The sequence below is a fragment of the Mixophyes fleayi genome, chromosome 4, assembly GCF_038048845.1.
Source record: "Mixophyes fleayi isolate aMixFle1 chromosome 4, aMixFle1.hap1, whole genome shotgun sequence".
Classification (NCBI taxonomy): domain Eukaryota; kingdom Metazoa; phylum Chordata; class Amphibia; order Anura; family Limnodynastidae; genus Mixophyes; species Mixophyes fleayi.
The window spans coordinates 91,662,143-91,690,020 of NC_134405.1; the positions used below are offsets into that span (position 1 = coordinate 91,662,143).

At 40.5% G+C, this 27,878-nt stretch overlaps 1 protein-coding gene across 2 annotated transcripts in view; it reads left to right on the plus strand.

The window, feature by feature from the left end:
- AGBL1 (AGBL carboxypeptidase 1) overlaps nt 1-27,878 on the plus strand; it is a 504,403-nt gene that overhangs the window by 268,023 nt on the left and 208,502 nt on the right. The window contains exons 20-22 of one of the 2 annotated variants that reach the window (XM_075207749.1): nt 265-396; nt 4,328-4,504; nt 19,628-19,749. In XM_075207749.1, the coding sequence (XP_075063850.1) occupies nt 265-396; nt 4,328-4,504; nt 19,628-19,639 (321 nt within the window). In that variant the 3' untranslated portion in view covers nt 19,640-19,749. Of the gene's footprint in view, nt 1-264; nt 397-4,327; nt 4,505-19,627; nt 19,750-27,878 lie in introns of those variants that run through there. The other variant, XM_075207747.1, reaches the window with a different exon arrangement.

Here is a 27,878-nt window from a genome sequence, read left to right on the forward strand (position 1 = left end):
GCAGCTCTTTCCTGCAGCTAAGGAACCTCTGCCCTTAACCAGCAGTACAGTAAATGATGTCTGGAGGACACAGAAACAAAAAGTCTATAATTGAATGAAAGAGTGGAAAAAATGAATTAAATTAGAGCGAAAAAGAAAGCTGTTTGAAATGTTCCAAATGCACAATTGTTATACACAAACAAAACAAACTAAACAGAGGTTTGATTTGGAAATACACCTAAAAATGTAGTTTGTTTAGTATTTAAATGTTATCTTTGTTTTCAGGTTTTCTGCGATTACCATGGCCATTCTCAAAGAAAGAATGTGTTTTTCTATGGCTGCAGCATAAAGGAGACCCTATGGCAAGCTGGTTGTGTAGTGGACTCGTCTGTTCTCTTGGAGGATGTTGGATACAGGGTGTGTACACTTTAATCATTATGTGAGCTTTGCAGTCTATTGGGAAATCATAATTGGGAGAGGATAGAGAGAGAGCAAACTGTATTACTTAGCATATGTTGTTTAAGTCTGCAAGTGGAAACCTAAGATTTGTGCCAGGGGTGCTGAAGTGGATGGGTGCAAAGTACCCGGACCTCCTCTGAGGTCCAGCAATTGTGATTTGGTGGGAGCGGATAGGGCTCTGGCCCCATCATAACTGGATTGTGAGCGGATGAGTTTAATAAATTTGTATTGGTCTGAATGGTCAAGCCTCCTAGACTGTGCATACAGCACCATCTTCTGTAGAGGCTCCCCACGCAGCTTATGGGGGCCCCATAAGAAGCACCCACACCAGGTCCCCAATCTTCATGGCAGCCCTGCTACCTAACTCCTAATACTCCAGCACTAGACTCTGTTCTACTTTCTTCATCTATGTATTAGATGGTTTTACAGAACATCTGGGGGTAAATGTAAGTGCGAGTCTGCCAGCGTGTTTAAATCGCGGCAAATCGCGGGTGTTTACCTGCGATTTTTTTTTTTAAAAAAAACCTGGAAATGTATCAAGCTGCGATTTTGACACTCATGTTCAAAATCGCTGGTCATCTCTGGCGATTTTGAGCGATGTAAACACTCCCGAGTTTAGCTAACTCTCCTGCGTTTGGCAGACTCTCCTGTGTTGTAACAGTGAGTTGTAAACACATCACTGTTACACTGACCTGTCATACAGCTGCCAGAGCTCCGACAGCTGTTAAAATGTTAAAGAACAGATAAAAGTTTTTTAAAAAAAAAGCGTGGGGTCCCCCCGCTATTTATGCTTAACCCTAGTGCTGCCTGACTAGTGCTGGTCCTGTGAAAATCGGGGAAAAATTTTGCGTGGGGTTCCCCCGATTTTCACTTTACCAGCACTAGGCAAACCAGCCAGGGTTGGCGGCACTATAGCAGGGGGACACGCGGCAGGGGTCTCCCTGCCATAATGACTAACCAACCCTAGACTGTTCAGCGCTGGGCTGGATTCCCTAGGGAGTGGGGTCCGCTGAAAAAAATGAGCGGGCCCTCCCCCTAGAAAGAACCAGCCCAGTGCTGATAGCACTAGGGCTCTTCCTACTACCCCTGGGCTGTGGGTAGTAGGGTAATACGGCGGTAAATAGTAGAAAAAAAACAAACTGACACCAATTTTGTTTGTGGAACTACAAGTCCCAGCCAGCCAGGTTGCCAAAAACAGTGTGGCCATGCTGGTGCTTGTATAACTACAAGCACCAGCATACCCACGGCAGCCAGGGCATGTTAGCACTTGGAGAACCACAAGTGCCAACATGCCCTGACATCCCTGGCTTGCTGGGCCCTGTAGTTCCACAAAGAAAAAAGTTTACAAAGCCACAACACCCTCTTATAAACCACATACATTTATTAAAAATAAAAACCCCACAATAAAGACACTAGCCACCCTCTTGTTAACCACCACTATTTATTAAAAATAAAAAAAACCAAATACTTACCAATGATGTATTCTTTCTTGATGGCTTGGTCCTGTCCTTAAGTATTTGTAGATCCATCTTGCCGGCTTGCCCCAGTCCCAGCCATTTATACCTCCATAAGGGAATCTTTCCCAACAGGAACTCTTCGCGCAGAAGGGGCACATATTTGTAACATCCCGACTTTTAAGGCTTGATTGAAGTTCCCAAAAAAAAAAAACTTGAGGCGCCGCAAACACCTCCTACCTAGTACTGTATTATGGTATTTTCCCACGCTAGTGGTGAAATCACATACGCTACGCTACTCGCGTAACCTGAATTTACTGTATTACAGGTTACGCAAGTAGCGTAGCGCATGCGCAATGCGCTACATTGATTGCGTAAGCGCTAGATACTGTAATATGTGATTTCCCCACTAGCGTGGGAAAATACCATAATACAGTAGTTAGCTCTTACGCAAACGGCGTAAGAGCATTGCGGCTAGGACCTCCTACTAGGTAGGAGGTGTTTGCGGCGCCTCAAGTTTTTTTTTTTGGGAACTTCAATCAAGCCTAAAGAGTCGGGATGTTACAAATATGTGCCCCTTCTGGGCGAAGAGTTCCTGTTGGGAAAGATTCCCTTATGGAGGTATAAATGGCTGGGACTGGGGCAAGCCGGCAAGATGGATTTACAAATACTTAAGGACAGGACCAAGCCATCAAGAAAGAATACATCATTGGTAAGTATTTGTTTTTTTTTATTTTTAATAAATAGTGGTGGTTAACAAGAGGGTGGCTAGTGTCTTTATTGTGGGGTTTTTATTTTTAATAAATGTATGTGGTTTATAAGAGGGTGTTGTGGCTTTGTAAACTTTTTTCTTTGTGGAACTACAGGGCCCAGCAAGCCAGGGATGTCAGGGCATGTTGGCACTTGTGGTTCTCCAAGTGCCAACATGCCCTGGCTGCCGTGGGTATGCTGGTGCTTGTAGTTATACAAGCACCAGCATGGCCACACTGTTTTTGGCAACCTGGCTGGCTGGGACTTGTAGTTCCACAAACAAAATTGGTGTCAGTTTGTTTTTTTCTACTATTTACCGCCGTATTACCCTACTACCCACAGCCCAGGGGTAGTAGGAAGAGCCCTAGTGCTATCAGCACTGGGATGGTTCTTTCTAGGGGGGGGGCCCGCTCATTTTTTTCAACGGACCCCACTCCCTAGGGAATCCAGCCCAGTGCTGAACAGTCTAGGGTTGGTTAGTCATTATGGTAGGGGGACCCCTGCCGCGCGTCCCCCTGCAATAGTGCCGCCAACCCTGGCTGGTTTGCCTAGTACTGGTAAAGTGAAAATCGGGGGAACCCCACGCAAAATTTTTCCCCGATTTTCACGGGACCAGCACTAGTCAGGCAGCACTAGGGTTAAGCATAAATAGTGGGGGGACCCTACGCTTTTTTTTTTTTTAAACTTTTATCTGTTCTTTAACATTTTAACACTGCCAGGGCAGTGTAACAGTGATGTGTTGATACAACACGCTGCTATTAAGCAGCGTGCTGTATCTGGCGTGTTTAGAAGCAAACTCTTCTGAGTTTGGTAACTCGCAGCTTCATACATTATAGACTTGTATAGCTGCAGTGGCAAACAGTGGTGAGTTTGATCTCTGGCGATTTTGCAAGTAGCGATTTTGACAGAAGCAGAACTCTGGCGATTTTGTATGAAAACTCAGCTTCATACATCGGCTAGTTTCAACTCTCCTGAGAAAATCGCTGGAGTTGCAAACTCGCAGCTTGATACATTTACCCCCTGATCTCTCATTACCATTACCTTCTTCCCATCAAGCTGTATTTAGAAGCAGCATATACAAAATAAGAACAGACCGAATTTAGCATGTCAGCCTACATACTTACTTGGTTATAGGGGCACAATCTGTTTCCCAAGTATTTCACATTTAAAGCAATAAGAGATTGGTCACCAAATAGCGCGTGTTATCACTTTAAATAGTCATGGTTCATTATTCACTGCAAAAAAAACATGATCCACCTGTAGATCAGTATGTTCAAAAAATACATTTAAAGAATATACTTCTTGTTTATTCATATCCAGTTTATTATTAGGAGTTAATTGAAAATCAGGGGGTATATTTACTAAACTGCAGATTTGAAAAATGGAGATGTTGCCTATAGCATCCAATTAGATTTTAGTTATCATTTATTTAGTACATTCTACAAAATGACAGCTAGAATCTGATCGGTTGCTATAGGCAACATCTTCACTTTTTCAAACCTGCAGTTTAATAAATATACCCCCAGGTCTCATTTAAGGTTTAAATAATTTTAACAGGATCACAAACTTTCTCTTTCTATGCTGCTATGCACCTGAGTTTAACACAAAGTCATCACCTAAATACAAATTTAAATATTCCAACTGATTTTATATTTTCTTTCCCATTTTCTCAATCTCTGCTTTAGACCTTACCTAAAATCCTTGATAAAATCGCTCCAGCATTCTCAATGGCCCACAGCAGCTTTTTAATGGAAAAGGCCAGAGAATCAACAGCCCGTGTTGTGGTGTGGCATGAAATCGGTGTTTTAAGAAGCTACACAATGGAGAGCACCTATTGTGGATTCAGTCAGGGGCAGTACAAGGTAAAGAGAGCTCTTTATTTATATATATATATCTACTACAATGAAATGGGTCAGGAGGGCTACAGGCCAAGATGCTGCAAATTTTTCTCTTTTCGGACAGCTTTATCTCACCATGTTGGTGCCTGTGGCATCCATATAATGTCATACACAAGTCATAATGATCATTTATTTTAGTGCAGGCCTGGCCAACCTGTGGCTCTTTTAGGTGTTGTGAAACTACAAGTCCCATACTTTGCCGTTAGATGGCTAGCCGATAGCTGGCTTTTAGTTTAACAACACCTGGACAGCCATAGCTTGCCAGGCCTGTTTTAGTGTATTTTAAGCAGAGGCACAGCTAGAAGCTCATAGGCAACAGAGCCAATTTATAGTTGGGATTCACTCCTTCTACTCACTTAATTAGATAGACCCTTCTACATCCTTCACAAGACCCACAGCTAAGGTATAGTTGGATATTTGTACCATAAAGTACTGCAAACCTGGTTGTTTTTTTTTACAGTCATAACATTGTCACAACGGTATATCCAGCACTATTTCTAAATCGAATAACACAAGTTTCTCAGTTTGTCTTAACATAACAGTTCTGGGAATGGCTGTAAAATACGACTGTGGCACAGTGCAAACAAATATTTTCATGTGCTATGTGTTGCATTAGAATACTGAGTGGCACTATTGTTGAACGGCATTTTATGGTTTATTTTGGGAAGGTTATGTTTTGTAAATCTCCCTTTGGATTATGTTGGATAAATGTCGCAGTGTGAAGACAAGGGCTTTGCTAAGTGAGAGACATTGCGTGGAATACTTCGGCAGAACACAATATATATTTTTTAAATAAATATTGTCTATTCAATGGGTAGGGAGTGGTATGTATTTTTTGAGTATTGCGGCCAAAGGGGCTATGGATGCATGCAAATTACTTAAATCACTCTCTAAAGGCTTTTTAAATAAATCAGTATCACAGTGATGCCACTGGTAAATAGTTTATTTGTTCATACACCATATACACATATAAACCTCATATACACAATACAAAATATACACACTGCCAAATGGTATACAGGTGAATCACCTGCTGCTCACTTAAATTTATCCCCATAAGTTGATCATAAACTGTATGCTCGCGATTTAGCCAATGAATCTGCACATATCTGTAGTTCATTATATTTCATATACACGTCAATTCATAATACTTTTTCTTAGCTATTCATATACATATTCATATTATAAAAACTGCAGTATTGTTGCACACTGTCCAATGTGCCATAATCCTGAATACACAAGCAGTGCAGTGTATTATTTACATTGGATTGGAGCTCTGTTGAAGTAATATCATTGTAGAAGAGAATGTTCCTGATCTCTGACTAGATAGCAGGAGGTATATAGAATTCATCAAATAGTGAAAAGGATAAATATCAGGTCATGCTGTGTTATTGTAGAGTGATTGTGCTTCAAATAACAGTATATACATTACTTCCTGTATTGGCATAATCGCTTACTTTAATGCATTGTATCCTGAATTACTGTATTATTGAATAAGTTAGTGTTATGTGCAGTACTATGGAAAGTATTTGAAATTGCATTTTCTTTCTGGGGATTCAGAGTAACTCAGTTTTACAGCTGTCCTCCGCCATACAGGTGGCAGTGTACAAGTGCCACCTCAAGCAGCAGGAGTGGGTATAACACCCCTATATATCTAAGACATATGGGAATGAGGGACTCAGGGCATTGTTAGTAAAAATGAGAGAGAAAAAGTCCTTTAGGAGGAATTTCTGGCGTATAAATCACAGAGCATCTTTGTCTCTTCATGAGTATTTGTTATTATGAAAAATAGCCCTTTGTATAAAATACAGCCCAAGTTAATGTACATATGAAGCAAGGTTAATTGACAATGTTTGCAGCGAATGATGGCCTGGAGTACACAGGGGCGGGGTCAGAGGCGGAACTAGCGAGCTGTGAGCCCTGGTGCAGGGAAGCTGCGAGGAGGGAACTGGGGCCCACAACTCGCTAGTTCCCTGTGCAGCGAGCCCCATTATCTGCATGGGCCCTGGTACACCACACCTGCTGCACCAATGGTAGTTCCGCCACTGGGCGGTGTCACACTGTATCAACGCAGTTCAATACTATGCTGTACCACAGGCATCGGGTTGCAACTTTTTTATACCTGTATATTTTAGAACTGTATATATTTTTTTACAGTTTTTAGATTGAAATTGTTGTGCATTTAAAATGACCTTATAAAACACTCTGTTTCAGTCAGTAACTGCTAAATCATTGCCCCCTAAATATTGATAATATTCTCAGTCTCATTTTATTGGGGAGGGCACATTTGCGAGTTGTGACCTTTTAATAGTACTTAACGTTCAACAAGGATCACTTAGAGGGTAATGCATTATTTATTAAAAGAAATAACTACACATACACTGAGTGAAAATACTTTCTTTAATGTTACATTTGTGGTTCATCGTGACTGGATTTATTCAATGCTAACAATCCCATGAAGGGCAATGGAGCAATAAAAAGAGCCTAGTTCTCCCTCGGGAACACAAACCATTGGATTTACAATATCTTTAATGGAAACTCATGTCAATAACCAGCTCTGTCCTATGACTTGAACTTGTGTTTTTTTCAGACTTGATGTGTACTTGTTTTCTGATAACATAGGGTAAAAAGAAGTTCTAGTCTAATGCTCCAGAGATGTATTTCACTTATTCCCAATTGCAAAAGAAAATATTGAGTTGGACTTCATGAGCCTAATTTATTAAGGAGAGCAAAGCAAAAAAAAAAGGAGTAATTTTGCACCTTGGCAACACCATGTTGCATTGGAAGGGAGGTAAATTTTAAAATGTGATGGCAGATTTATAGTTGGGATAGGGCATGTCCTGGATCAACTTTAAATTTCAGTGTAAAAATAAAGCTATCAAGTGTTTGTGTGCTACAGGAAAAAGCAGCCAGCGTTTTCCTTAAATGCAAAATAATAAACTAATATGCACCCCTTGCATTGTAACATAGTATTGTCCCCGATCAATCTTCCTCCTTTTTTTGCTTGCTCTCCTTAATGACTCAGACCCTATATGTAGAACTATCGACTTTCCGTGGTTTAGTTTCCAAAAGTAAATGTTTCATTGTGTATGTTTTGTTTTGATAAAATTCATGCTCAGAGTGCACTTAGATTAACAGAAGTAGTATGAATTGATGTCTTAGCTCACTTGGGCAGCACTAAGCATTGAGCTGTGAACTTGGAGAGGAATCTATTTCAATAATGATTTTGTTGGAGGTCAGCTTCTTTCAATACACATGGACCAGGGATTATTATACATTCAACTCACCTGGCTCATCAATTAGCAAAAATGTTGAGAGCTTATTTGTTTTGTAATGAATGGGTCGCAGCTATGGCAAACTGTGATAAAATGCGAAATAAATAATTTGCATGTAATACAATGTCTGGGGATGCATACATCTCAGTATGGGATTGTATTTAATATGTCTCTAGCATGATTCTTTATTGATCAGCACTGCATACTTGCGGAACAACATACTTGTTTTAATAAAGGCATTCCAGGTCTGCTAGCCTTCTGGCACTGCATAATTGCCAATTGTCCCTAACCAGAAACAGTTTCAAAGATTTGTCCCTAGAATGTTTTCGTACTTTGAAATGTTCCTGTTTTTCAGCATATGGGAAGCACAGTGCTTAGCACTGCCTCCTCACAGCACTGGGGTCATGAGTTCAATTCCGACCGCGGCCTTATCTGTTTGGAGTGTATGTTCTCCCCATGTATGTGTGTGCTTCATCCGAGTGCTCCAGTCTCTTCCCATGGTCCAAAGACATACTGGTAGGTTAATTGACTGCTGACAAAATAGACCCTAGTCTGTGTGTGTGTCTGCATTTGTGTTAGGAAAATTAGATTGTAAGGTCCAATGGGGCAGGGACTGATGGAAATTAGATCATATTCTCTGTCCAGTGCTGCATATTATGATTTGTGCTATATAAGTAAATGCAAATAAATAGTAATAATATTAAATGACATTGACCAACTTCTCTATAAAATTCCTCTTTTACTACATGTAATATGCAATTATTAACATCTATCCTTATTCCGTGGGCTGTCTCAGTAAATATTTATTGAACATGAGTATTTAAAATGCTAAAAATATGCTATAATTAAGTTCAATAGATATAGATATAACATAATAGGGATTGTAGAACTCCAAGGTCTGGTGAGATGCTACCATTATTGATGTGCTCAGTGGATAGGCTCAGCAGCAAAGTGTCCCTAGAAACTATTATTAATGTTGGCATTCATGACACAGGTGACAACACAAACCTGTTGCCCACATACCCCACCCCTTCCTCGTTTGTATTGTTAGCCATGTCACTTCTGTGTGTGTATATATATTAATTTATTGTAGTTATGTATGTATGCCATAATTATATATGACAAAAATCCAGTCTGCCACCTGAGTTCTCACTTTTACCTGGATTAAGTAGAACACAGCAATAGATTTTAAGAATAATATTGCACTTTTATTCATCATAAACAGGCACTATTTCAGTCAAGCAGATGATCAATTCAGCTTTTAAGGTGTGATTTTTTGGGGGCAGTACATCAAATCTCTTTTGACATGCATTGCATCTTTACCTATTATTCCACCCACTTGCGTTTATACAGAGAGTAAGCACATTATTTCATCAAATCTCATCCATCTGCTAGATGTCTACTGAGGATTTAGCGTTGCCATACTCTCACCTTGACAGTGGTTCAGTCAGGGATTTAATATATGATTCAAGGCGAACAGCTATTCTTTATTGTAGCCATCTGTAAAATAAATGGTTTTAGCAAGCGGGGGTTTTGAGCAAACATTATATTATACCAAGTTCAAGGGAAGAGACGTCTATGCAAGGTAAGCATTTTAGATAAACTTGCAGTTGTAATACTGATAATGATGCTTTTGCAGTTGGTTGAAACAATAGGCTATGTTGCCACTTTGCATGTAATTTCTCTGGAGTTTTATGTGTCTTAGATTAAGTCAATTTTGAAAAGATCAAGCATAATAGCAAAAAGGCAGAATGGAAAATCCTACCTGTCAAAACACTGCAGTGCTCAGATTTACTTGGTTATCTTCGAATCTGGATGAGATCCTTGTGTTTGAAGAGAGATTTTGAGATGTGTCTGTATTTCAGGTTTGAACCCTATGTAGTCCAAATTTGCAAAGTATACGCGAGATAAAGCCCTTACGAAAATACAGTAAATTGGTCTATGCTAGTTGGCTTTTACTAAGCTGTTGTTTGAAATATAGAAACTTGTATATTTCTAAAAGATACAAAATATTGATTAGTGCATGTTGCTTTCAAGGGCTACAAAATAAAATACTACTATTTTTAATACTCAAGGCCTATATACATGGATCAGCCACAACATTAAAACCACCCAAATGTTAAGTGAGCAACATTGATTATCTTGTTACAATGGCACTTGTCAATGGGTGGGATATATTAGGCAGCAAATGAACAGTCAGTTCTTGAAGTTGATGTGTTGGGAACAGAAAAAATTGGCAAGCATATGGATCTGATTGACTTTGACAAGGTCCAAATTGTGATGGCTAGATGACTGGGTCAGAGCATCTTTAAAACAACAGGTCTTGCTGGGTGTGCTCGGTATGCAGTGTTAAATACTTACCAAAAGTGATCTAAGGAAGGACAACCAGTGAACTAGTGACAGGGTCATGGGCACCCAAAGCTCACTCATGCATGTGTGGAGTGAAGGCTAGCTCGTCTGGTCAAATCCTACAGAAGAGCTACTGTAGCACAAATTGCTGAAAAAGTTAATGCTGACTATGACAGAAAGGTGTCAGAACAGACAGGGCATTACAATTCGTTATGCATGGGGCTGCATAGTTGAAAACCGGTCAGAGTGTCGATGCTGACTCCTGTCCACCGCCGAAAAAGCCTACAATGGACATGTGAGCGTCAGAACTGGACCATGGAGCAGTTGAAGAAGGTAGCCTGGTCTGATGAAAGCAAGAGAAAGCAGGGAAGTAGAGTAAAACATTTGTGCAGTAATGCACCTAGATTGAATGTGAAGACTTATGTATGAAAAGCAATAGTTTAAGTTTGGTTAAACTTACATGATTTGAAATCCTTCCTCTCAGCAAACAGACAGGGTATGTCTGTTAGTCCAAACAGAGCCAGGGATGGGCTTTTCCTTTTAAAGAGAAGGTGGGTGTGTCACCTGTCCATCAAGCTAAGGCTGGGGGAGGAGTATCAGGTATAAAAGCTTGTTTGTATCATTTGTTCACTGAGACCAACGCTGGGGTAGCTGGCTGGTCTTGAGAGAGAGAGCTGGTCTATGTATAGCAAGCGTTTAGGGTCTCCATAATTGCTGTGAAAGTATACGGTGTCAAAACATTTATCATCCTGACAATAAAGCTACATAAAAAGGAAGAGGTTGTGTGTGCTTCTGCAGTAGCGGGCTCTTGCCACAATACATACATACACACATATATACATACACACATATATATATATATATATATATATATATATATATATATATATATATATATATACATACATACATACATACATACATACATACATACATACATACATACATACATATATATGCATGTATATATATTGTGGCAAGAGCCCGCTACTGCTGAAGCACACGCGAACAACTTCTTCCTTTTTATGTAGTTTTATTGTCAGGATGCTAAATGTTTTGACACCGTACAAATTTCACAGCAGTTCTGGAGACTCTAAACGCTAGCTAGACATAGACCAGCTCTCTCAAGACCAGCCAGCTTCCCCGAAATTGGTCTCACTGAACAATGAAACAAACTGGGTTTTATAACTGACACTCCTCCCACAGGCCTAGCTTGATGGGCAAGTGACACACCCACCTTCCCTTTAAGAGAAAACTCCCATCAGGGCTTCTGTTTGCACTAACAGATACACCCTGTCTGTTTGCTGTGGGGGGAAGGAATTTCCAAACCATGTAAGTTAGCCAAACTTAAACTATTGTTTGTTACACATAAGTCATCAATCTAGGTGCATTACTGCACAAATGTTTTACTCTACTTCCATGTTTTCTCTGCATATTGCCAGCTAAATGCCTCCCTTTGTTACAATATATATTGTTCAGGAATGGTTTGAGGGACATGGCAAAAAGTTCAAGGTGTTGACTTGGCCTCCAAATTCCCCATGTATGTGTGTGTGTGTATATGTATGTATATGTATATGTATATGTATTTGTATGTATGTATGTATGTATGTATGTATGTATGTATGTATATATATATATATATATATATATATATACACACACACAGATGGATGTGTGTTTACATGTGCGGTAGGGAGCTCGCATTGTAAATTCAACAAAGGGTGAGACCTGGATTTAATGATTCCATAACCTCTGTACAGTGCTGCATAATATAGTTGGCGCTACATAAATAACAGTAATAAATAATTTAAGAAACTGGTGCACAGAAAAAGGTGTTCTAACATTAAATTGTATTCTGTAAATTGTGTAATACTGTTTAGGGCAAAAAGAAAATATCTGATTGGTGTCACCGTTTACCTGACATAAATGTTCAGAATTGTGTGAAGGCATCAGCAGTTGTGATTATCTTGACAATTGCAGAAGTGCCAGGTAGGTGTCAGCTCTCCTGTTGTACTAGTCAGGAGTGACTAAAAACTAAAAACTGTAAATTACACCTCCACCTAGAACTAAAAAAAATAGTTTTGTGTTGAATTTTATGAATTAAACCAAATGCTTACCTACCTTCAAAGATTTTTTCACCAAGTTTATAAGAGATCAGCACGATGGATTAGTGGTTAGCACTTCTGCATCACAGCACTGCGGTTAAAGAGTTCAATTCCCGACCATGGCTTTATCTGTGTGGAATTTGTATGTTCTCCCTGTGTTTGTGTAGGTTTCCTCCGGGTGTTCAGGTTTGCTCCCACACTCCAAAAACATATCGTTAGGTAAATTGGCTAGTGTTAATTTTGTCTGCAGGGTAAAAGCAACACTAGCCAGTTTACCTACCAGTATGTTTTTGGAAATTCTGCAATATGTGACATCACTGTTTAGGTAATTATAAATTCCTTTGAATGATTATAATGTGGAGGATTGATTTAAAAAGTATATTTTTGTGTCTCTTGTTTAAATGATAGAAACCATAATTGTTATCACATAAGTGACATTCTCAAAGAGTAAGAAATCATAAAGGAAAATCCTAAAGGTAATTCTAAAAGTGCCATATTGTAGACCTGTAGCGACAATGGGATGTTATTTGCCTGTTTGTGGGAGAAGGTGCCCCTTTTAAATAGGGCAACACATGGATTTGCAAGCTTTGATGGTGCAAAATGTTATCTGTTGCTGACTAAGCCATGTTTGTACATTCCTTCCCTCACACCCCTACAAAGTGCCCAAGTCAGGTTTGAGATGGGGCAGCACCAGTGAATACCCGTAGCTCTTAGGAATGAAACAAGATAAAAAGGTTATAGAGGTTAAAGTTGCAAGCTTTCTGGAATACTCCAGTTACATGATGGATGCTTTAATCCTTCACGGCTTTCAATCTATAAAGCAAAACTGTTGCTTACTATTTTTTTCTGCATGTACTAAGTGGGTAAAAGTCACTATAAATTCTAATTAGAATAATCAATGGCTCAGAGTGTTTACAGGTTGACTAACGAGAATGTTGATGACTCACCATCAATATGCTTTGAAAGGTTTTGCAAAGAGAATGTTTATTTCTGTGAGACTTGATGACACCTACTTGCTGTGTTACTCTCTGTAGGACCTTTCTCAATGGTCCCCTCACTCTCTTGCTCCTTCTTATTCTTTCATTTTTACAATTCTCTCTGCAGTCACTGCTTTCTCTTCACTTTCATTGTTTTTTTCACATTCTGACTCTCCAACATAAGCACTTTTCCATCAGTGGCCAGGTACCTGGCTGAGGGTAACGTTATTGTCGTACAACTAGGACAAGCCATTTACAAATGGGGTAACCATTACAGTGACTGCCAGTTAGCTGTAAGAAGAAAGGAAAAGGAAATGTGTTTTGAGGCATAAGAAATCCAGGGGCAAAAGTTTAATAGATGTGGACAGTGTCGTGAAACATAGAGAGCTTGCTGTTATTTATAAGGGATAAATCATAACTGCTATATCATATAGGCTATATCAAATGAATCCATTGATAAGTTTAGTTAAAGTGTAAAATGTGAAGTCAGAGATTCTGATGTAAATTTATTGGATGGCTTTGCACATCCCAGTGTGAGAAGATAGAAGTGTCACCTGGGGGCAGCGTTAAAGAGCTCCCTGGGTGAAATATAGCCTATTTCTCACACCTGAATAGACGTTTAGGTACCGCTCAGCATGTGGTCTGGCTCAAAAAGGCCATGTGGTGACATAGGCTATATGTAATATAGACCAAAAGAATTCAGTTTTAAAATATGTCCCTTAAAATCAATAAAAGTAGTGATCAACCACCTATTCCGCAATAGCATGATGAAGGGCAGCTCATATGTTAAATTAAGAATTCTGCCCCAAAGAGAAATGAAGGAAATGAGTGTAAGCTCTGTGAATACACTGTATTTAGGCGTGTTTGAAATCAAAAGATGGATAGTCACATGGGCGGGATCAAACAGTGGGCTGGTCCAACACAAAAGAAGGCGGGATTAACTTGATTATCCATAACCACATCAGTTATCAGTGGCAGATGAGGCCAACGGAACACGCAGTGGTAGGCGGAGTCACAGTAAGCAGACACAAAGAAAGGTTATAAAGTATTGTGCTACACCCCAAGTATTTATTAATGTAGAACTGAAAACTGCCATGTAAGAGGAGTGTGACTATATTGTGTAAACAAAAAGATATTTGACACACTGCATAGACAGGCCATGCCAGCCTCCTATCTATAAGAAAGTCATTCATTCAGAGGTCCCTCTCCCCTTCCTATACCATCAAGCATTGAATTCTGACTAAATTGCTCCTCACGTGTGCGAGTATGTGGTAGGTAAATTATATTGTAATCTACACAGGGACTGATATGCATGAATAAAATGCTGGTGTTCCATACAGATGTACAACATGTTCATAATATTTAAACTATATATTGTAAGCTTGCGAGCAGGGCCTTCCATATATTGTAAGCTTGCGAGCAGGGCCTTCCATATATTCTAAACTTGCAAGCAGGGCCTTCTCACCTCTTTGTCTGTTTTATACAGTTTGTTTATTACTGTGTTTGCCCCCAATTGTAAAGCGCTATGGAATATGTTGGCGCAATATAAATAAATAAATGATGATGATAAAGAGTTAAAATAATAAGTAAATGCTCTACAGAAAGGAACTGTGAGTTTCCAAATTTGCAGGATAATCCATTCAATACCTAATGAATTTACTTACTGTACCTGCTTAAAAGTGACCAGGTAGAGAAATAAAAGAAATATGCCAGTGCTGGAATATTGCAAGGACAGCAGCACTGTCAGATGTGAGAGTACCACTGTTCTGCAGTAGAATCAGATCATAAACGTGTAACATGGTCTCATAACAAGAATAAAATCCTTAAATACTACAAAATAATGAAGATGAAATTCAATTTTGGATGTTATAAGACATAGAAAGATGACACAGTAGGCTGGAAAGCAGATTTACTCCACAAGGAAATTCTGTTGCCAATGATGATCTGATATTAGCTCAGTACTCTCTGAGTGTTCAGTTCAGGTCACTTACCCATAGGAGTGCGCAGAACACTTCATTAGGGTGTGCACCCCGGGACACCGAGCGAGGGATACTCTGTGCTGCAGCTCGCTGCCGGAAGGGCGTGTACAGCAATGTCTAGGGGGAGGGTGCCTAATAGTGCTCCCAGTTCATATAACGCCAAACAATAGTGCCTTCAGTTCATATAACACCAAACACCAAACAATACTGCCCCCAAATCAATCACATTACACCAAACAAGTGCCCCTGGAACATATTATGCCAACAATACTACCCCCAGATGATAATATGCCACACAGTAGTGTCCCCAGATAATAATATGCCACACAGTAGTGCCCACAGATTATATGCCACACAGTAGTGCCCCAGATAATAATATGCCAAGTAGTGCACCCCAGATAATAATATGTCACACAGTAGTGCCCCAGATAATATGCCACACAGTAGTGTCCCCAGATAATATTATGCCAAGTAGTGCACCCCAAATAATAATATGTCACACAGTAATGTCCCCAGATAATATTATGCCACACAGTAGTGCCCACAGATAATATTATGCCACACAGTAGTGCCCACAGATAATAATATGCCACACAGTAGTGCCCACAGATAATAATATGCCACACAGTAGTGCACCAGATAATATGCCAAGTAGTGCACCCCAGATAATAATATGCCACAGTAGTGCCCCAAATAATAATATGCCAAGTAGTGCACTCCAAATAATATTATGCCACACAGTAGTGCACCCCAGATAATATTATGCTACACAGTAGTGTCCCCAGATAATATTATGCCACACAGTAGTGCCCACAGATAATATGCCACACAGTAGTGTCCTCAGATAATAATATGCCAAGTAGTGCACCCCAGATAAAAATATGCCACAGTAGTGCCCCAGATAATAATATGCCAAGTAGTGCACTCCAAATAATATTATGCCACACAGTAGTGCACCCCAGATAATAATATGCCACGCAGTAGTGTCCCCAGATAATATTATGCCACACAGTAGTGCCCACAGATAATATGCCACACAGTAGTGTCCCCAGATAATAATATGCCACACAGTAGTGTCCCCAGATAATATTATGCCAAGTAGTGCACCCCAGATAAAAATATGCCACAGTAGTGCCCACAGATAATAATATGCCACACAGTAGTGCCCCAGTTAATAATATGCCACACAGTAATGTCCCCAGATAATATTATGCCACACAGTAGTGCCCCAGATAATAATATGCCAAGTAGTGCACTCCAAATAATATTATGCCAAACAGTAGTGCACCCCAGATAATATTATGCCACACAGTAGTGCCCACACATATGTCACACACTAGTGCCCACAGATAATATTATGCCACATAGTAGTGCCCACAGATAATATTATGCCACACAGTAGTGCCCACAGATAATATGCCACACAGTAGTGCCCACAGATAATAATATGCCATACAGTAGTGCCCCAGATAATAATTTGCCAAGTAGTGCACCCGAGATAATATGCTACACAGTAGTGTCCCCAGATAATATTATGCCACACAGTAGTGCCCACAGATAATAAGTCACACAGTAGTGTCCCCAGATAATATTATGCCACACAGTAGTGCCCACAGATAATATTATGCCACACAGTAGTGCACACAGATAATGCCACACAGTAGTGTCCCCAGATAATATTATGCCAGGTACTAAAAACTGCTCTGTAGTCCTATATGTGAGTCAACTCACCTCTCACACTGATGTTGTCTGTTCCTCATTGGTAATAGAAAAGCTGTGAGCAGCCTATCTCAGCTCCAGGACGTTGAGCTCCCTCCTGCTTGTGCTGCATGCAGCCCACCCTCAGTGACAAGTAGCCTGGTGATTTAATTCCAGGACTGCTTCACTGTCGGCCGTTGGAGCGCCCCCTTGTGGTCAGAGTAAAAACATGCAAAAAAAAAACCGAATGAAAATGAAAGTATGAGAGCCGCCGGTGACCCCGAGCCCAGTACAAGAGTACCCCCGTACCCCCCTGATGGTGGCCCTGACCGTCAATCAACCAGATCATACACACAAGAATTGAGGAGACAGCCAGCAGCTACTATGGCACTGCCTGAGGACAGACTACAATCCTTAGCATGCCCATGTTTTGATCGGTAGCCTAGCATGTGTTATGTGCGTATTGTCGCTAACCAATAACGATTGTCGAACCTCGATTTGTGTTTCCAAAGCACATAGATTTATTCGCAATAAGTAGAATAAATATGCTCAAGCGAAGTAATAGTAAATACAGCCATTACTTATCGCAGGCACTCTGGATCCAGTGCAGTCATTCAATCCTGAAGTCTGGGGACAAGATGTCTGCACTCTGGATCACAAGCTGCTGCTTATATACACAATCAAATACAGTAATACAATGAAGATGGTATAGCTTGCATCTATTGGTCCAGGTCTCAGGAATGTCCAAGGGGTTTGTCAATCATTGGCTGGTTCATCCTAAGGAATCCAAAGGAGGGGGTCATCTCTGCAGGGGGTATGCTCTGCTCTTCCCACCAAGATTCCTTAGTCTTAAGTAGTTCATAATTCCCTATCATTCATAACTTGTGTATGCACTCCGCGGTTCCCTCGCAGAGTGAACCAAACAGTAGAATATGTAACAAGGTTCATTATGATACCACTCATGATGTTATTCCTTCAACCCGTTCCGTGTATTTCTCTAATATGCATGTAACTCTGATATAACATATAAATACTAATATATTTCGACATAACTGACTATGTGTTGCAACTACCATTAATGTGTACTAATTTATAAGTATGCATGTTTGTGCGAATGTATAGTAAAAGACCAGTTACTGTTGCTGCCACGTGTAGTGGATGCGTACGCCCTTTCACGCCGTAGCGTGCCCTTGTACGTAGATGCGTACCGTATGCATCTTTTCAGACAAAGACAACCAAGTTTGCTAGACTTTAATTGAAATGACTTTATCCAATTTGCTGACTTCGACACATGGCACAGGGCCATTCGTCCCATGACATGAGGCGAGAGCCTCACCTGAGGTGACTTAATCCAGCGGCAGCAGGGAAAAGTTTCTCACTTTGCCTTCTGGCGCCTAACTTTTAGATGGAGCTTTACGGGATTACAGTACACCCTACTCAAAGAAATATAACAGCTCAATGGAGTGTGCAACTATGTTTTTTATAACTACCATAGCAAAAGTGCAATAGAGTTTACCATTGCCATTGATCATGCAACAATTAATAATTAGAAATGAATGTGTTTAATGAATATAATTGTTTAAAAAGAAAAGCAAAATCGAAAACATATGAATATTTTGTTAATTTCTGTACACAAAAGTGTGAGAAAAACTAGCCATTTGATTTATGTAACAGACAATAATGGAAATAAATATTAACATGTTTTAATGACAAGTGTGTAATTTGCAAATGCTCTGGGTTCAAACAGTACTTTTCCCTTCTGGTCTTGTGTAGACGTCTTGTAGAAATGTACATGACTGTTGAAAAACTGTCCTTAGAGTAATGCACTTTGTGTAATCAGGAGGAAATATGAGTAATATTGTACTGTAAATATTATAACTGTCAAATAAGGTTGTTGAAGGTTATGGTTTATGCTTGGGTATACTGGTAGTAAGTAGTGAGACCAGCTAAAGGTTTTGCTCGTGATCTACTTGCTTCTACTCGCCCATCGGGGTCTTCATTGTAGAGACCTAATAGAAAAATAGACCACATAATTCAGGGGCAAGAGATACATTTTCAGAATTTACACTATGTAAAAATGGAATTTGTCTTTAAATAAAAAATGTAAAAATGACTGTTTATATCTCTTTGATTAGACACAGTTTTGCCACGTCGACATACTGCACGGTGCTCACTATTACCACTTTTTTTGGGCCAGAAGAGACTAGAATGCATCTGGATCTTTTGAATTAAAAGGATTTGAATATAAGAATTTACTTTATTAAAGATCTAAGTATTGTCACACAGTTTTCACTAAAATAAAGCACTTACCTTTATTTGCCTAGTTATACAGTGTACTTCTCAAATATTTAACACATTTTACAGTATACTTTGCAAACAGTGCCCAGGTTTACCTCCAGTTCATTTTTACTGAAACCCTAAATAACATGTTCAATTTTCAGATATACCTTTTTCAACTTACTTATGAAGCATTAACTTTTCTTTACTTTCTATAGTGACGTCATTGAAGCATTTTGGAAAGTCGCTAGTGAACATGGGAGGGATAATTTTTATTCAGAGTGTTCCTTAATGAATGTCTTTTCTTGTAAATGTAAAAAAAAGTTTTTGTTTTTTTTTGGTAAATGATTTTGTAGTTGTTTTGTTAAAAGCGGGTGGAATAACCTCCTCATTTTTGTTGTTTCACTTGTTTTTCCTTGGTTTACAGATGAAGATCTGACTTTATGCCTCTGGGGAAGTCAAAAGGTCACGTTACACATGAGTACACCAAAGATTTTTTAAGAGTTCATTCGATTTCACGTAGAATAAGATTGAAAGTGAAAAATGACATTTTTTTTATTTAATAAATAGGCTTTTTGGGCTGCACGGTTATGACATGGAAATAGTAAACAGCATTTATGAGGAGCAAAAGTAGGGAAGATTGGGAAGGAGTTCCTTGAGGAGTATAAATTAGGCAAATGAGTGTGCTTTTGCAGGGAGAGATTATTTTTTGGCCTGTGAGAATTACCACCAACCATCTTTATAATTAAATTTATCGAAACAACTTAGAAATATTTGGAGCGCGGGAAACAGCTGTTTTGTATATGTAAAGTATACATTATTTAACACATTAATTTACTTTTTTCATTTCATGAACCATTACACTTCTGTGAAATGTTATATATATTGTATATAGTCATGATAAAAGACTCATGGCTTCACTGCACGGAACGTAACTTTCGTCTGCTCCTACTAAAAAACATACAAACAAAGAAATAGCTTAAAGCCTCTGGCAGAAGGACATTTTTTAATCCTCTTTTTAATGTATTTCTGTAATAAATTATGCATATGAAAATGCACTCCATTAAATTCAATAGTGTTTGTTTACTGTATTGTACTGTTATACCATGTACTGTCTTGTTGTTTGCCCTCTGTATGGCGCTGTGGACCATATGTGGTGTCCTATAAATAAAGGTTAATAATAATTATAATTTTATTAGTGTATGGTACACAAGCAGGTTTATTTGTGTTGCATTGCTTTTTCTGAATTGTTTTTTTAACCATATACCTGCGGAATCAGTGGCGCTATATAAATAAATGGTGATGATGATGATACCTCAGATTATACTGTTTTCGGGGTTGATTTTAATATGTTTTTACATTTTTCTACCAAACTGTTAAACAAAACAACATTACGCTTCCAAAAATATTCCAGGATGGACAAAAAATTCAAAAATGCACAAAGAATGCAAAAAAGACATAGTAACAACGACAGAAAAATGCACTGCTTACTAGTTAAGACCTGATGTGTGAGGGAACACAGTTGAGAAGTATGGGACATTTCAGTCTTCATAGACCCCCTCAAATAAATGAACACTGTACTACTGATACAAGGGATTTTTAAACCATTTCTTGTTGGCTCTTCACACCCCACCTTAGGAATTTTATTTTCACCTATTTTAGATGATGCCCAAAACGACACAGGGCTTTCAGAGTAAATTATGGATGTTCTGAGACCTGGTATTTTCACAAGACCTGAGTTCTCACCTCTGCTCGTTCAGCCTGGCAACGTCTAACTCCCCTGCATACACAAACTACTCAGAGATTTTATCTGTCTCTGGGCCTGGCTATTTTCAAAAGAAAATCGACACTTGCCTAGGTCAGACTCAGGTCAGTTAACCAAATACTCATTGAAAGGTTACATAAAATATTGACAGTGTTGTACATAAATTCAACAGAAAATAACAATGTCATTAGATATACTACATTGTGTCACACGTCTTCCTAACCCAGGGCATGGAGAACTGTTACCTGTTACTGTCTCTCCTGCCCATTCACCACTTCTGCCCCTTGCCACGACAGGCCATCTGCGTTTCCATGTTCTGCGCCCTTCCAGTGCTGAATGGGGAAGTTGTATTGTTGCAGAATTAGACTCCATCTTAGCAGCTTTCCATTATCCCCATAAACTCTATACAACCAGCTTAGAGGATTATGGTCTTTAATAATGTAATGTAATAAGTCCCGTCCATAAAGGTAGGGTTGAAGCTTTTGCAATGCCCATACAATGGTTAGGCATTCTTGTTCAATGGTAGCATACACCACCTCCCGGGGGACTAGTGTCCTACTTAGGAAAATGATAGGGTGCTCCTCCCCTGCGCTGTCACCTGGCTAAAGACAGCTCCTAGTCCATAGTAAGATGCGTCGGTCTGTACTATAAATCTTCATTTTGAAATCTGGGGCCTGAAGCACAGGGGACTGGACCAGAGCAGATTTCAGAGCTATAAATGCATTTTCACAATCCTCTGTCCAATTAACCACCTGTGGTAATATCTTTTATGTCAGTCAGAGATTTGGCTAGGGTGCTATAATGGGGCATGAATTTTCGATAATATCCAGTTGTAAAAAAGACATGACCTGCTTTTTCATAGTAGGGGTTGGCGACGTTGTGATAACTTCTACCTTGCCTGGCTCTGGGCGGAGGGTACCTTCCCCTACATGGTGCCCCAAGTACTGTACTTCATGCATGCCAAGCTGGCACTTTTCTGGGTTGATAGTTAGACCTGCCTCAGTAATTCGGCCTAAGACACTATTCAGATGGATCAGGTGCAATGTCATCCAGGTAGGCAACTGCATGTCCCTCCTGGCCTTCTAGCAAGTCATTGACCAGGCACTGGAAGGACACTGGGGCATTTTTCATTCCAAAGGGCATGACCAAAAACTCAAACAGCCCAAATGGGGTGATAAATGGGGACCTGTCACGTGCCTCAGGTAACAATGGGATCTGCCAGTACCCCCTACTAAGAGCCATGATGGTGATGTAGCATTCCTGGGCAAGCTGATCTAGTAGTTCATCTATGTTAGGTATAGGTTAAGCATCAAACACTGTGGCATCATTCAACATCCTATAGTCTACGCAGAACCCTGTGCCACCACATTTCTTTGGGACCAGTACCACTGGGGCAACCCAAGAACTGTGAGACTTTTGTATTACGCCTAGCTGCAACATCTTGTCTATTTCCATTTTTATTGCTTCTAGCACTTCTAGGGAAGTACTATATGCTGGCTCTTTGAGGGGGGTCTGGTCGCTTGTGTTTACATGATGTGTGACAAAGTGTGTTTTTCCAGATTTCCCTGTAAAATGGGACTGATAGGGCCATAGTATGTCAACTAGCTGGTTTAGCTAGAGTCAGAAAGCTCTTCACTGGAGTGGGCGTCTGCTAGGGAACCCTCCTCTCTAGTAACAACTGCTGAATCTTGCAAGGGCTCAGACTCCTAATCGCTCTCAGACAAACTACACACAGCTAATACACAAGTTTCCCTGTTATGATAAGCTTTGAGCATGTTGATGTGATATACCTTCTGTCTCTTTTGGCCCTCATCATTTGCCACTACATAATTGACATCATTAATGCACTTTATTATGGTGTATGGGCCCTCCCAGGAAGCCTGCAACTTGTTCTGCTGCATAGGGATCAGAACCAGAACCTTTTGCCCCATCTCAAATATGCATTCTCCCGTATTGCGGTGATACTACAGCTTCTGTTTCGCCTGCGCAGCTTTCAGGTTGCTCTGTGCCATCCCCATTAAGGACTGCAATTTTTTCCTGAACTGCTCTACATAGTGTACCACTGACGTTTCTGGGCTGATCAATTTCCTTTCCCACTCTTCCCTAATCAAATCTAACGGGCCGCGCACCTGGCGCCCGTACAGGTGTACAAAGGGTGAAAAACCAATGGATTCCTGTGGTAGCTCTCGGTATGCAAATAGGAGGTGCGGCAGAAATCTCTCAGTCTCTTCCCTGCGACTCCACAAAAGTCCCGAGCATTTGTTTTAAGGTGCTATTAAGGCGTTCGCACAGCCCGTTGGCCTGTGGGTGATTCGGGGAAATAATTAAATGATTCACCTGCATCTTTTTACAAAGACTCTGCATGAGGTTAGACATGAACTGGGTATCTTGATCAGTGGACATTTCTTTTCGAAACCCCACCCTGGAAAAATAGCTATAAGGGCATCTGAGCGAATGGCGAATGGAGGAGATAGTAACTGCTTCTGGGTACCCAGTAGCATAATCCACTACAGTCAGAATGTACTCTTTCCCTGAGCTACTGGGAATGGCTAGGGGGCCCACAATATCCACAGCAACCTGCTCCAAAGGGTTCTGATATGACGGGAAGGGGAATGAGAGGGGCCCTGCCCACTTCACCAGATTTCTCAACAACCTGGCACACATGGCATGAGTGGCAGTACTTGGCTATGTCAGTCAGCATGCCACGCCAGTAAAAATTATGTACCAAACGAGCTTTAGTTCTGGCAACACCCAAATGTCCTGCTAGGGGTATCTTTTGGGCTACTTTCAGCAACCCTTCCTGATAGGTTTGAGGTAAAACTAGTTGCCTGTCAGCAATTACATCTAGATGCATACTTGTGACATTTTTCTCTGTGCAAAAGGCTATTTTCCCCAAAAATTATGTCTTCCTTACTTTCCAGACAGGCATGACTGACCCTCCCCTATACTGCTGAAAGACTGGGATCAGTGTTTTGTTCTGATTTGAAAGTGTCACTTCTGAGCTTAGTGTTGCACACAGCATGAGGTAGCTCATTCAAATCACTGCCTGAATCTGCAGCTCCTACAGTGAGGGTGGGGTGGAGGGGGATTCGTTTTTAGTGAACTTCCCTCTCAGGGGTTAAGGCACAGCTCCTCTGTGCTGCTCTCCGGGTCACTACTGCTAAAACATTGGATACATTTTCACACTTTGGGTCACCTTCAGAATTGGGCATATGTATATCAATCTGATTACCTAAAACATTAGCAGACATGATTTCAAATTTAGGCACAATTTAACACATTTTGCCCTGCTCAAATTCAAAACCTATAGGATTTAAAGTTTTATTCTCTCCAACAAGAGCATTGTCATCAAACACATTGACACATAATCCCTCTCACTGCATCACAGGTACCTTCAAATTTGTGTGTATTCTCAGCAGTACATAAAATTTCATTATATATTTTTGCGCTTATTTTATGCTGGTCAGCAGAGTTCACCTGGGAAAGATTAAGGTTAGTTTGCATCAGTGCATCAGAAATGACATCACTTTCATTTATATAAGCAGCGTGCATCCTTTCCAAATCAGTCCTACAGTACCATGGCAGGCAGATTATCTAGTATACCAACGTCTCGTATTTCTCTGCCAGATCACCAATCTAGGTACACCCTGGCTTACGGTACTGCTGAATGTAAGCCCCCCATTCTTCACACAGCAATAGTCTTCCCGGGAATAATGTTCTCTGGGCTCACTAGAGCTGGATGTACAAGAGCCAAGTCAGCGCTAGAGTCTAACAACCCAAGTGCGACTCGGCGTCCTACCTTAACCGCTTGCAGATGGTCTCTGGGGCGTTCTTTGGATCCTCCTGCACACAGGACGGCCAGCACTGGCTTTCCTGCCGGGCCCCCCACAGGAGAAGGAGTTGTTTTCTTCTTTGTGGGGCAATTGACACTGATGTGCCCCACTTCATCACATGTAAAACACCTGCCAACAGTTGCAAAAACAGGTTTTCCCCTCGCCCCGCCGCAGTTAGGTTGCAGGATCAGCATCCTTCATCTGTTTGAGAGCAGTATGAAGGTAACTGTCCAGGAAAGGCTCCCCACTTTGTTCCACAGAGGTATTTCAGTTAATGTCCAGTGCTGGCTACTCTCCTGAAGCAGAGAGGATTTTTTCCACTGCCTCCTCCAACACTTAACTTCTTATCAGCCTCCATAAGCGCTTGAATCAGTTGTTCTCTGTTCCTGCCGGGGACAACAGCATTTCCGATTTCGACACACAAAGCCAAAAGCTTGTCCTTTTTCATCTGCTTATAGTCAGTGGCCATCCTAGAACTAACACTTTCACCAAATAAAAAATAGAAAAGAAAAACAAGAAAAAAGTGTGTGGGGGGGGGGGGGGTGCAGAAACTATATGTGCAGTATGTCCTTTAAAATTTTGTAAGCCTTAAGCGTAATCTTCAGTCAATTAGGATGCAGACTCTCTCTAGAATCACATACCACTAATTTACTTAAGTTCTTATGATAAAAAGAAAAAAATTATCAATCTCACTAAGCTGCCAACCAGTTTGTCATGAACGCCCAGCCTGTCCCAGATACAGCAATCTGAACAGCTGGCCATGACTGGTGTCACCTTAGTCACTTAGCAATGAATACACCTCTTCTGCTACCACAAAGGATTTATTATGGTGTTCTTACGTTCACCAAAACCACTTATTAAAGATTCACACTTAAATCACATACACATGTAGCATGCGCCTCCCTGGGCTTCGCAAATTCACAAAGAATCACCCCCCCCCCCTTCACCGTAGGAATTTTATTTTCACCTATTTTAGATGGATGCCCAAAATGACACAGGGCTTTCAAAGTAAATTATGGATGTCCTGAGACCTGGCATTTTCACAGGACCTGAGTTCTCACCTCTGCTCGTTCGGCCTGGCTAAGTCTAACTCCTCTGCATACACAAACTACTCAGAGATTTTATCTGTCTCTGAGCCTGGTTACTTTCAAAAGACCATTGACACTTGCCTAGGTCAGACTCAGGTCAGTTAACCAAATACACTTTGAAAGGTTACATAAAATATTCAGTGTTGTACATAAATTTAACAAAAAATAACAATCAGTCATTAGATATACTACATTTAGTCACCCCTCCCCCTAACCCAGGGCATGGAGAACTGTTACCTGTTACTGTCTCTCCTGCCCATTCACCACTTCTGCCCCTTGCCACGACAGGCCATCTGCATTTCCATGTTCTGCGCCCTTCCAGTGTTGAATGGGAAAGTTGTATTGTTCCAGAATTAGACTCCATCTTAGCAGCTTTCCATAATCTTCAGAATCAGTCATTAGATATACTACATTTTGTCACAGGAGCTGTCAGTGGAAAGGGAATCTTTAGGACCACTCCCTTCATTCATATCAACTTTTTATTTTTCTGCCTATTGTATTGCTTGTTTTAGCTTTTATAATAATCATGGCAGTGAAGGGCCATCAAAATTTGAATGTTTGATTGTTTTGTTACCTTGGTCAATATGCACCTAAGAACATGCCTTCCTGTAGCAATGCAGCTGGGAGGATCAAAAGACATTCTATTGAAAGTATAGAACAATCCCAGCCCACCAAATGCTAAACAGGCACTGCCCCTCTTAATATGCCCCCTCTCTACCACTGGAATCTAAATAATCTGAGTAATACAATTTGAGATGACTGAGATACAGGGTGGGGCATAAAGATCTCCCACATTTTGAAAGGGTGTGAAAAATTACCAAGACTATTTTGGAAAACATTGTACTTATTTCTGAAAAGAACATAAAAACAGTTCTGTTTTAATGGGTTTTAAAAATCATATCAGACAAATGGTAGCCGTCATTGGCAATACATTGCTGAAGACGTTCCCGAAATTTCTCCATCACTCTCCAGGTCATATCAGGTGGAATGGCTTCAATTTTCTGTCTGATCCTTTACATCACATCCTCAAGGGATCGAGGACGATGTTTAAAAATCTTTTCCTTCAGATATCCCCAAAGGAAAAAGTCACATGGGCTAAAACCTGGTGACCGTGCTGGCCCTGCTGCTCCCCTTAAAGAGATCAAACGCCCAGGGAACATTTACCTCAACACTCTGAGCAACCGTCGCACTGTGTGAGCTGTGGCCCCATCCTGTTGAAATCACACATGTTCTGTATCCACATTGTCCAGTTTGGGGCGCAGAAAGGTCTCCAACATTTCAATATACTGGTCAGAGGTCACAGTTACTGTTGCACCACCTTCCTCAAAAAATACAGGCCGACTTGATATCCCTAGTGCCATGACATGCTTATGAGTGGAACGCATGGACTGCTTCCACATTTTCTGGCGTTCTAACTGTCCTAGGTCTGCCAGGTGATTTTCTTTTCAGTGTGAATTAAGTGACGCAAAGATTCGACATCCATAGCAAAATATTTTTGCGATCTGGTACAGATACATTTTGACCTAGTGCGAAGAGTGTACGGAACGCTTCTGCGTCGTTATCACAGAACGGTTATTCTCATAATATGCTTGAACACCAAAGCCCTAATGTTCACCAGTCCAATTCATGATGGGTACTAAAAATGTCAGAGCCTAACCAACCAAATTAAACCTATCCCACCTCTTTACCCCCACTACAGCTCCCACAGTGCCCCCTTGACATATAGGATATCTTTATGCCCTACCATGTACAAACTGTGTTTGAGCAAAAGAATATGTAGCAGAACTAGCACATGTTAGATATATGAACGTTATTAGGTACGTACGTAAGTTTGACACCACAATCTTTCTGTGCCAATTTGATTGACAGGCCCCTCATATGACTACTTTGTGCTGTTGGAGGACCTTGCTGCTTACGCTTTCTAACACACAGCGAGAAATATGTAAAACCACTGCACTTCAGATGTGGTTTTCAGATTTATCATTCTGTGAA